This window comes from Mustelus asterias, chromosome 12 (genome assembly GCF_964213995.1).
Source record: "Mustelus asterias chromosome 12, sMusAst1.hap1.1, whole genome shotgun sequence".
Lineage (NCBI taxonomy): Eukaryota > Metazoa > Chordata > Chondrichthyes > Carcharhiniformes > Triakidae > Mustelus > Mustelus asterias.
The window spans coordinates 44,905,953-44,918,452 of NC_135812.1; the positions used below are offsets into that span (position 1 = coordinate 44,905,953).

A 12,500-nucleotide genomic window follows, 5' to 3' on the forward strand; every position below is an offset into this window, starting at 1 on the left:
CAAATTGTTGGTAAAATCGGGCCCTTAGTGTCAGGGGATAGGGATAGGGAGGGTAAATATGTGGGGTTACGAGAATTGGGCCTGGGTGGGATTGTTGTTCAGTGCAGGATGGTTGGACCAAATGGCCTCCTTCTGCACTGTAGGATTCTATGATTCTATGTATGAATTCATTCCCTATGTCATGTTCTCTAACGTATGTGTGAGAGTGTTTGAGTTCCTGTCAATTCTGCCCTGTCCTTAAGTTACTGTCTGTGCCTGTTGCAGGAGGAGCCTTGGCCCATGCTTTCTTCCCCCGGAGAGGAGAAGCCCACTTTGACAATGACGAGAGGTGGTCTCTGAACCGTGGGAAAGGGAGGAATCTGTTCATCGTCACCGCACACGAGATTGGCCACACCCTGGGCCTCGAGCACTCTCCTGTTAAAAATGCCTTGATGTCTCCATTTTACAAAAAGCTAGGCCGAGACTTCATCCTAAGCTGGGATGACAAGATGGCCATTCAGAATCTGTATGGTAAGCTGTGGAAGTGGATGATGTACCTACTCTTGTTCTATCTCTTTTCATCTTTGAAAGTGTTCAACACGTGACAGGTAAACCCATGCTTGGCTTCAGTTAGAAACCTGCGTGAAGAGATGAGATCGATAATGGAGGGTACCAACATGATTGCCAAGTTTTACTTTATTCTTTTGACAGTTGCTTTTTTGGCAAAGCCAGTATTTAACACTCATTGAGTAGGTGGTGTTGAGCCATGCCCCTAAACCACTTCACCCAGGTGGAGTGGGCACACCAACGGGGCTTTTTCAGTACCAGTTTGATACAAGCGAGTGGCTTGCTTGGCCATTGCAATGTCAACCACATTGCTGTGGATCTGAAATCACATGTAGGTCAGACCAGGTAAGGACGGCAGATTTCCTTCCCTGAAGGATATTAGTGAACCAGGTGAGTTTGGGTTTTTACATCAATCCAATTATTTCATGATCATTATTCATGAGGTCAGCAATTTGTTCCAGACTTACTAATTAATTAAATTTAAATTCCACAGCAGATTTGGGATTTGAACTTGTCACTTATGCATTAGTCCAGGCTTCCAGATTACTGGTCCAGCAATGTTTGTACTATGCTATCTCCTGCTCTATTCTCTCCCGCTCCTGGTGGTGCACTAAGGCAAACCTTTGCCTATTTTGTCAGTTAGCTATTCCAGGACAGGTCACTATAGTGTGTTGTTGGGGCTTATAGCTTGAGGGGGCACCAGTCCTCCTAAAGCGTGGCTGACAGGAATCTCCTCCTGCTCTTAGCACCAATTATTGACATGTTTGGAAGGATTTGCCTTTTAAAGTGAGTCACCTGATGAAGGAGCAGTGCTCCGAAAGCTCGTGATTCCAAATATACCTGTTGGATTTTAACCTGGTGTTGTGAGACTTCTTACTGTGCCCATCCCAGTCTAACACCGGCAACTCCACATCATTATACCTGGACCAAGTTGTCCCATTTTCAGCTAAACTAAATCAGCATTGCATTAGATAAGGAATCAGTAATCAGCCCAGTACTGCTGCGCATATTCTAAATGGTTCAAATTGAAGCCCGATGATGCTTAACTTGCTTTCTTTCATCACATTCTCCTTCCAGATGTAGACGTAATTTGGCCTGGCTTAATCTTTCCATTCATAATGACTGCCACTCCCCCATTGCAGTGTGTGTGTGTACACGCATGTCTGTGTGCGTGTAAAATAACTTGAAATCGGGCTTACATTTACTTTTTACTAGTTTTAACTGATATCCCTTCTCCTATCCTCATAACTGGAGATAATATTCTAGATCTACTTTCCCCCATTCCATTGGGTGGCATGGTGGCACAGTGGTTAGCACTCTGCCTCACAGCGCCAGGGAACCTACTTTGATTCCCGGCTTGGGTCACTGTCTGTGTGGAGTCCGCACATTCTCCCCATGTCTGTGTGGGTTTCCTCTGGGTGCTCCGGTTTCCTCCCACAGTCCGAAAGACATGCTGGTTAGGTGCATTGGCCGTGCTAAATTCTCCATCAGTGTATCCGAACAGGCACCGGAGTGTGGTGATTTTCACAGTAACTTCATTGCAATGTTAATGTAAGCTTATTTATGACACTAATAAATAAACTTTAAATAAAGAAAGCAGTTGCATTTATATAGTGCCCATATTGACTTCAAGATGTCCCAAAGTGATTTTCAGCCAATGAAGTGCTTTGGAAGCCTGTTCACTGCTGTAAACATAGAACATAGAACATTACAGCGCAGTACAGGCCCTTCGGCCCTCGATGTTGCGCCGACCTGTGAAACCAATCTAAAGCCCATCTAACTTACACTATTCCAATATCATCCATATATTTATCCAATGACCATTTAAATGCCCTTAATGTTGCAGGCAGGGCATTCCACGCCCTTACTACTCTCTGAGTAAAGAACCTACCTCTGACATCTGTCCTATACCTATCACCCCTCAATTTAAAGCTATGCCCCCTCGTGCTAGCCATCACCATCCGAGGAAAAAGGCTCTCACTGTCCACCCTATCTAATCTTCTGATCAGCTTGTATGCCTCTATTAAGTCACCTCTTAACCTTCTTCTCTCTAACGAAAACAGCCTCATGTCCCTCAGCCTTTCCTCATAAGACCTTCCCACCATACCAGGCAACATCCTGGTAAATCTCCTCTGCACCCTTTCCAATGCTTCCACATCCTTCCTATAATGCGGCGACCAGAACTGTACGCAATACTCCAAGTGCGGCCGCACCAGAGTTTTGTACAGCTGCAACATGACTTCATGGCTCCGAAACTCAATCCCTCTACCAATAAAAGCTAACACACCGTACACCTTCTTAACAACCCTATCAACCTGGGTGCCAACTTTCAGGGATCTATGCACATGGACACCGAGATCTCTCTGCTCACCCATACAACCAAGTATCTTACCATTAGCCCAGTACTCTGTATTCCTGTTACTCCTTCCAAAGTGAATCACCTCACACTTTTCCACATTAAACTCCATTTGATACCTCTCAGCCCAGCTCTGCAGCTTATCTATGTCCCTCTGTAACCTGCAACATCCTTCTGCACTGTCCACAACTCCACCGACTTTAGTGTCATCCGCAAATTTACTAACCCATCCTTCTACGCCCTCATCCAGGTCCTTTATAAAAATGACAAACAGCAGTGGTCCCAAAACAGATCCTTGCGGTACACCACTAGTAACTGAACTCCAGAATGAACATTTCCCATCAACTACCACCGTCTGTCTTCTTACAGCGAGCCAATTTCTGATCCAAACCGCTAAATCACCCTCAATCCCATGCCTCCGTATCTTCTGCAATAGCTTACCATGGGGAACCTTATCAAACGCTTTACTAAAATCCATATACACCACATCAACTGCTTTACCCTTATCCACCTCTTTGGTCACCTTCTCAAAGAACTCAATAAGGTTTGTGAGGCATGGCCTACCTTTCACAAAACTTGTTGACTATCCCTAATCAAATTATTTCTTTCTAGATGATTATAAATCCTATCTCTTATAATCCTTTCCAAAACTTTGCCCACAACAGAAGTAAGGCTCACTGGTCTATAATTACCAGGGTTGTCTCCACTCCCCTTCTTGAACAAGGGGACAACATTAGCCATCCTCCAGTCTTCTGGCACTATTCCTGTAGACAAAGGCTCTGCAATCCCCTCCCTAGCCTCCCAGAGAATCCTAGGATAAATCCCATCCGGCCCAGGAGACTTATCTATTTTCACACTTTCCAGAATTGCTAACACTTCCTCGTTATGAACCTCAATCCCGTCTAGTCCATTAGCCTGTATCTCAGTATTCTCCTCGACAACATTGTCTTTTTCCTGTGTGAATACTGACGAAAAATATTCATTTAGCGCCTCTCCTATCTCTTCAGACTCCACGCACAACTTCCCACTACTGTCCTTGACTGGCCCTATTCTTACCCTAGTCCTTCTTTTATTCCTGACATACCTATAGAAAGCTTTAGGGTTTTCCTTGATCCTACCTGCCAAAGACTTCTCATGTCCCCTCCTGGCCCTTCTTAGCTCTCTCTTTACGTCCTTCCTGGCTAACTTGTAACTCTCAAGTGCCCGAACTGAGACTTCACGTCTCATTTTTACATAAGTCTCCTTCTTCCTCTTCACAAGAGTAATGTAGGTAACAAATTATTCAGGTTCCCCTCTCAGCCCAGCTCCTCCCAGAGTAACGCAGGGAATTTTTCTGAGATTTGGCTTCTTCTCCCGCTGAAACTTTCTCAGCAGGTCAGTCACAGAAGCCGCAGAGAAAGGTGCCAATGTCTGTCTTTTCTCTAGGAGGTTCCGCAACTTTTTGCTGGGAGATTGTGGTGACCCACTGCAATTACATGTTGTATGCCTGGACACACCCTGCCGAGACTCCTCCCTTTCCACCTGAGACTCCTCCCTTTCCACCTGAACGAGGTATAAAGGTGACGGTTCCTCCCCCCTGCCTCAGTCTGGGCCAGGTTAGCTACAAGGGTGTGTTCCAGTTCTTTGCGATTAAAAGCCTGTTATTTTCACTCACTCACTGGAGTCCTTGTAATTGATGGTGCATCAGAGATTAGAAATTCAAGGAAATTCTACTCTGGATTTTCCTCATCCCATGGAGGACTCCCTCGTGATTTGTGTACAACGGACTTTTTCTGGTTGCTTCACATGGCAAAAATATTAGACCACATGGGGAGAGGTTCTTTCCCACCAGTTCTCCAATGACTACAGCCAATAAGATTTCCAAAACAGCCTGAAAAATGTGTGAAATGCAGCTGATAATTGCATTTTGGTCTATGTACAACAGTGGAGTGTTAAACCACTGACAGCTGTGAAGTCCTTGGTACAGGAACTGCTATTCATTCAGCCAGAGACATTTAGAATTAAAACTGCACAAGTTGTTCAACATAGATGCTTTGTTATTTACTATTCTCTTGTGAGCAGACTCCCTCTGCTGGTATAAGTGTGTATGGTAGCCTCAAGTGGACAAAATGCACAATGCAATTTTCAATACATTATAACATTCAGGCCTGATGCCCATCTCCAACTGGTATGTTTGGTTAACGTTGACTGGGATAGTGATAATAAGGACGCAAGGCTTATTGGAGAGGTAAAGAGACTTGCTGAGGATGAGCAAGCAATGTGAAGTGGTGCCAGTTTGTAGAATAGCGGGAGTGCTGATCCCATGTAGGCTAATTCATTCAATCTGGTGTCCAATTTCTGAAAAGACTCAGCAAAAATTGAAGTGGATCAACAGGTGAATTTTAATTCGTGCCAGGGCTGCCTTCTGTCATTCATGCCCACTGCCAACACTGAAGTGGCACTGGCCAAATTTGTAAAGATGTCTAAGGTTCCCCTTTGCTACCCCTCCATCTGCTCCCCAGAAGACAATCTCACTCTGCGCATGTGGAAGGGCAAAAGGGCAGCAGCTGACCTGGGTTGGAAAGGCTCAAACGCCAATACTGGCAAGAAGTCTCCACAAGTTTAGGAACATAGGAATTAGGAGTAGAAGTAGACAAATTCAGCCCTTTGAGCCTGCTTCGCCATTGAATCAGGTCATGGCTGATCTCACCCTGGTCTCAAATCCCCACCTCCCCACCTGTTCCCTTATATCCCCTTATCCCTTTTTTATTAGAAACATATCTATCTCCTTCCAGAAATTATTCAATGATTCAGACTCCACTGCGCTATGGGGCAACGAGTTCCACAAATTCATCACCCTCTGCAAGAAGTAGCTCCTCCTCATCTCAGTTTTAAATCTACCGCCTCACAACCTAAACCTGTGACCTCTTGTTCTAGATTGCCCCATCAGGGGAAACATTTGGTCTACATTTACTTTATCAATCCCCATTAGTATTTTGTATACCTCGATCAATTTCCCTCTCATCCTTCTGTACTCCAGCAAGTACAATCCCAAACTGTTTAATCTCTCCTCATACGTCAATCACTTCATCCCCGGAATCAATCTGGGTGAAGTTTAATTCCACCGCCAGAACCTCCTCGATTGACTGGTAGAAGAGACATCTTTGGCATTGGGGGATTGCGTAACGGGGAAACCCGGGTACCGCCATCCCCATGATGTTTAACTTCCACGGTGTTAGTGAGGACAGCGTGGTCACGTACTTTGGGGTGGTGGGTATGAAACTTCCCGATCCATATCCTTGGCTTGTGCGCCAGAGTGGAAAATCTGCACACAAATTACTGATGGTATTTATGGAACAATTATCTTTTACAAAAAAAACTGCAAGGCACCATCTGGATTGGCGTCTGTGAATAGGCTACTGTCTCTCCAGGAATTCCTGAGCTCAGCCACATTCCAGGAGATTAGAGTTAAATTGCTTCTGTATTACTGAGTGAGATGGCAGATTAGACCAGGCTTCTGATAAGGCAGCTCAGTGCTGCGAGTCCACTTGCGAATGACCTACACATTTAGGGCCTTCTTGCAGAAGCTTCTCAAAGAAGTAGGAACTGGCAGAAACTAAAATTAGACTCATTGTTTACCCTTGTGTTTGTCACTCTCTCATCAAGAGCTGTTTGGGAGCCTGTGGAGACCCACCCTCTGCGGCATTTTGACACAAATTCGCACATGTTTAATTTCCCAATTCCTATTGCTGCCGGGATGTGTTGGTTGGCAGCAGGGTCAATGCAGTACAAGGTTATGCACCTTTTGCTCTCAGCTGCGGCTCAGTGGCCGCACTCTCTCTCTCTCCTCAAAGTCAGGAGGTCCAGAGACTTGCTCACTCCAGTGCAGTACTGAAAGGGTGCTACACTGTCAGGAGTGCTATCGTTTGGAGGGAACATTGAACCGAGGCCCCGAGCAGCATCGCGGCACAGCGGTTAGCACTGCTGCCTCACAGCACCCGGGACCCGGGTTCGATTCCCGGTTTGGGTCCCTGTCTCTGTGGAGTCTGCACGTTCTCTCCATGTCAGTGTGGGTTTCCTCCGAGTGCTCCGGTTTCCTCCCACAGTCTGAAAGACGTATTGGTTAGGTGCACTGGCCATGCTAAATTCTCCCTCAATGTACCCGAACAGGCGCCAGAGTGTGGCTACTCGGGGATTTTCACAGTAACTTCATTGCAGTGTTAATATAAACCTACGTGTGACACTAATAAAATAAACTAAAACTAAGAGCTGACCTCTCCAGTAAGATGAGAGATCCTGGTCTTTGAGGAAGAGCAAAGGAATTCTTCCTATTGTCTGGGAAATGTTCGCCTCTCATCTAAAAGAAATTATCCGGTCGTTTATTCCATTGCTCTTTGTGGGAACTTGCTGTGCACAATTTGGCACCTCATTTCCTATATGGCAATGAGTGGGTAGGAGGAGTCGGTGGCATCGTGGGATTGTCACTGGACTAGTAATCTAGAGCCCTCAGGCTAATGTTCTGGGACATGGGTTCAAATCCCACCTCCATAGCCGGTAGAATTTAAATTCAATTCATAAAAATCTGGGATTGAAGTTATCATCGACTGTCGTAAAAACATATCTGGTTCACTAACATCCTTTAGGGAAGGAAATCTGCAGTCCTTACATGGTCTGGTCTACATTCCAGACCAGCATGGTGGCACAGTGGTTAGCACTGCTGCCTCACAGCGCCAGGGACCTGGGTTCGATTCCAGACTTGGGTTACTGTCTGTGTAGAGTTTGCACGTTCTCCCCGTGTCTGTGTGGGTTACTCCGGGTGCTCCGGTTTCCTCCCACATTCCAAAGATGTGTGGGTTAGGTGGATTGGCTGTGCTAAATTGCCCCTTAGTGTCAAGGGGACTAGCTAGGGTAAATGCATGGGGTTATGGGGATAGGGCTTGGGTGGGATTGTGGTCGGTATAGACTCGATGGGCTGAATGGCCTTCTTTTGCACTGTAGGATTCAATGACTCTATGCGATTCCAGAGCCAACAACAATGTGTAATTGACCTCTGAAATGACTGAGTGAGTCACTCAGATCTTACTCGCCTATCACCTCCCTCCTTGTTTGACCCCGATGCTCCTTCTACAAGAAGAATGAGAGTGATCTTTTTGAAACATGTAGTATTTGAGCAGGTTTGACAGGGTAGATGCTGGGAGGATGTTTCCCCTCATGGGGGAGTCTAGAACCATGAGGCACAGTTTAAAAGTTAGGGGTCTCCCATTTGGGATGGAGATGAGGAGGAATATCCTCCCTCAGAAGGCGAATTCTCTGCCTCAGAGAGCATTGGAGGCTGGGTCACTGAATATATTTGAGGCTGAATTAAACAGATTTTTGATTGCCAAGGGAGTTGGGGACAGACAGCCAAGTGGAGTTAATCAGATCAATCATGATCTTCTTGAATAGCAGGCTTGATTGGCTGAATGGCCTACTCCTGCTCCTATTTCTTATGAACTTACAATCATTTCACAATCCTAGCTCTCATCTACAAATCCTTGGGATCACCTGAGCCTAACTCTGCAATCTCCTGTACCTTGTACACTTCCTCCAAACAATTCTCCATGGAACCCCTATAGTACAGAAGGAGGCCATTCGGCCCATCGAGTCTGCACCAACTCTCCGAAACAGCATCTTACCCAGGCCCAATTCCACCCCAAATAGCCATAACCCGGTGCATTGGCTAATTCACCGAACCCACATATCTTTCGACTGTGGGAGGAAACCAGAATACCTGGACACGGGAAGAATGTGCAAACTCCCTACAGACAGTGACCCGAGGCCGGAATTGAACCGGTCCCTGGTGCTGTGAGGTAGCAGTGCTAACCACTGTGTCACCGTGCCGCCCACCCCTCACTTTTCCTTTCCCAGCATGGGCCACATGGCCCTCTGATGGGACGCAGAAGGAAAATGGTAAAATGGGGAGGAATACCATTGTGATATTCATGCTCCCAGGTGCCCCTTGGATTATTTGTTATTCTCTGAGGGAATATGGGAGAGGGTCTGGAAACGAAAGCAATTAGTTATTGGGGGTTTTGATATAATCTCCCCCATTCACTCACTCCAACTTTTGAAAGCCTCTTCAATGCCAAGCTTTCAACTTTGTCTTCAATCACCATTCCTAAAGCCTTCCTGCTTGGTGGGGTCTGTTCTTATTGCATCTTTTTATGAGGCGGCCTGGGATTTTTTTTGCCTGAAAGTGCTATATAAATGCACGTTGTTGTTGGTGTCTGCACGGACATCTGTTGCTTCTTTCTGTCGCACTTACAGTCACAGTGAGTGTTTGAGCTCTGGTGAAAGGCTCCCTTCTCTTCCGATTTTCAACCCTTATCTCCTAGGGGATTTTCACAGTAACCTCATTGCAGTGTTAATGTCAGCCTACTTGTGACACTGATAAATAAACTCAAACTCTCACCCTGAGCTCAGACGGAGAAGGAATGTTGTAAGTTTAAAGCAAGGCTGACCAGAGGGTGTTTTATTTAACCCGACTTTAGCAGAGCGGTTAACTTCCATCTTGTGGAGAAGATTTTCTGGTAAAATTAGGAAGAGCTTAACTATAAACATCCTGACAAGAAATTTGTGGCGCTTTCTAGCGTAACGGATGCAATCTGGTTGAAGGCTGGCGGTCCTGGAGGGGTCTGGCGCCTCTCGGCCTCTTTCCGTTTGGGACTGTGTTGCGGGGTCTTGTGTTGTTGTTGTTAACACAGCCCAATCGCCATGATCTAAACAGGCCTCAGGACATCAGCATGGCTCTGGTTCACTGAGAGTTTGGATAAACAGTTTTAAATATTACACTGGGATACACTGAAAATTCTTTCATCATATGACCATTTGGAGAAAGGAGAGTGGACAGTATCGGGAAGATAAAATCCACATGGACGCGCTGACGGTAATCACAGAGTGGTTTCGGAATAAGCAACAAGCTGGGTTTACTTTTTTACTCTTGGTAGATCTCTGATCCATTGACTTTCTCTTGTGTTCACATTATCTCTTTATCTCTCTGCTCTCTCTCTATCATTCTGGAAACGTCTCTCTTCATGTGTATGTGTATATTAGTCCCTTCAGTCTTTCTGATCCCCTCAATCTCTCTTGCTGTGTCTCACCTTCTGTCTTTGTCCAAATCTCTGCTCTTTTGTTTTTCTCTCTCTGTCTTTCTCTGCCTCTCATACTCTCTCCCCCCCCCTCCCCCCTTTCTTTCTCTGCCTCTCTCTTCCTCTGGCTCTCTCTCTCCCTGGGCGGAATTTTCTTGTCCCACCTGCCATGGGAATCGTAGCAGACGGGACACGGACTATGCAAAGGTCCATTGACCTCGGGCAGGGATTTCCAGCCTTGGGTGCGAGCACGGCCGGAAAATCCCGTCCATTGTCGTTCACTTCCACACCTGCCTTTCTATGTCTCTTTCTCTCGACCTTTCTCCCTGTCTCTCACTCTCCCTGTCTCTCTCTCCACCTGTCCTTCTCTCACTCTATCTCATGCTCTGTCTTTCTCTCGCTCCCCACCTGCATTTCTATGTCTCTCTCACAATTCCTCTGTTTCTCTTGCAATCCAAAACTTTTTCTGCTTCTGTTCCCCTTGCAGGTCATACTTTGTACTTGGTATCATTGTCAGCGTGTCCTTCACAATTTTCCTTTTTCTAACCACAATGAGGCTTTTGTAGTACAGTGTTAAAAGGTGAATGTGAAGGTGAACATGTAGCAAACACACCCTGACAGGTACACACACAAACACGCCCTCACAAATATATACACAGACACACCCTGACAGGTATACATACAATCACACCCTGACAGGTACACACACAACACACACCCTCACAAACATATACACATACAGACACACCCTCGCCAGTGTACACACACATATACATATCCTCGTAGATGTACACACCCACACACACACTGACACAAAGACACACACACACACACACCGACACAAAGACACACACACCCGATGCACAGACACACACACATACACGGACACATACATGGATACACACTGACACACACACATACACACACCCCGAAACACTGATACACATACACACACGCACACACCCCGAAACACTGACACACACACACACACGCACCCCAAAACACTGACACACACACAGACGCACACACATCCTGAAACACTCACACACACCCCGAAACACTCTCTCTCACACACACACACACACAATCAGTATATTTATGGTGATGTCATATTGGCTACAGGATATAGACAACATTCAGATAATATTCCTCATTTTAAATATGCCCATTGTTAAACATGGCAAAGAGTTGAGATCCAAAGAGGCATTTGAGTTTTGGAGAGCTAAAATCAATCTTCAGACCAGTTTAGTCCAATTGTTGTCTGCCTCGTGTAGAGAGTACACAGATGGGGTGGTTTGGGGTGGGGGAGGGGGCGGGAATGGGGGGACAGTTTAGTAAAATATTGGGTTGACCACAGCCTGTGTATATCTGGAAAAAAAACGATCAGTACATAAAAACTGACACAATAGATAGTGATAGAGAGTTCTGAGACTGTTGAAGAATTTCAGGAGGAGGAGGGGGATAGGGGAGGTCACATTCCGAAAACATGAGTAGACACTTTAGAAATGTCATCTGAGACAATGTCTGTCCTTTTCACAAAGCCTCTGACCATTCCAGTATTGGCAGGACCTGCAGTAAATAAATGCAAAACTGGGACTCTTGTTCTGTACAGACTTACTACTTGGTGTCTGGTCAGTTCAACTGTACTGCCTTCCCCAGTGTTATTGTTATGTCAAACAGCGGGAGAGTGGAGGCAGGTATCTGGAGATGGGGCGTCAGTGATGGGAGTCGTCAGGACTACGTCTAGCCAGGGTCGGTAACCGCACCTGCCACGAGGTTACGGTGACCAACCAGGGTCAGCTCTGAGAAAATTCACAGCCCAAAGCTCTTCCAAGTTGCCAAAGTGACACAAGGAAATCTTTTTTCACCCAGAGAGGTGATTGGACTCCGGAATGAACTTCCTGAGAGGGAGGCAAGTTGCCAACTCTAAACTGGCTGAGGCTGGGAATTCATGACTGTGTCTCTGGGATACTTGAAACCTAGTCATGATCAGCCATGATTGTAATGAATGGAGGAGCAGGCTTGAAGGGCCAAATGGCCTCCTCCTTCTCCTGTCTTCTGTGTTTCTATATGGCTGTGTAAAGTGCCATATAAATGCAGCACCTTTATTTCTTTTCATTCTGACTATGCTGCTGCCAGATATAGCTTGGTTCTTTTCGGAAGATTTAGGGCAGTCTTTTTGCTTTGTTCTTTCAGCTTTTATACTTGTGTGTGTACAACCATTGGAAGAAACAATGTTTAAAATGAAGTGAGTCAGAACAATTTCAGTTGGCATGTGCGATGTTCTTGGAGGATCAGTCTTTCCGATTGCAGCGATTGTAGCTTGGCCTCCTGTCTGTGCTGAATGAGCTGGTTAAAATCTCCCCCTCCCTCCACATCTTCATCTGTCACAGCTTACCCTCTGATTTAAGCTTTTCTGCCGTTTGGCCATTCACACTTTCCATTCTCTCTATGCGCTGCCATTAAAAGCCTTTCCTCTTGTTTTAGTGGCT

The 12,500-nt window shown here is 45.9% G+C and overlaps 1 protein-coding gene across 1 annotated transcript in view; it reads left to right on the forward strand.

The window, feature by feature from the left end:
• LOC144502005 (matrix metalloproteinase-28-like) overlaps positions 1-12,500 on the forward strand; it is a 29,121-nt gene that overhangs the window by 8,619 nt on the left and 8,002 nt on the right. The window contains exon 3 of the mRNA XM_078226023.1: positions 265-510. Within this exon, the coding sequence (XP_078082149.1) occupies positions 265-510 (246 nt within the window). The remainder of the gene's footprint in view (positions 1-264; positions 511-12,500) is intronic.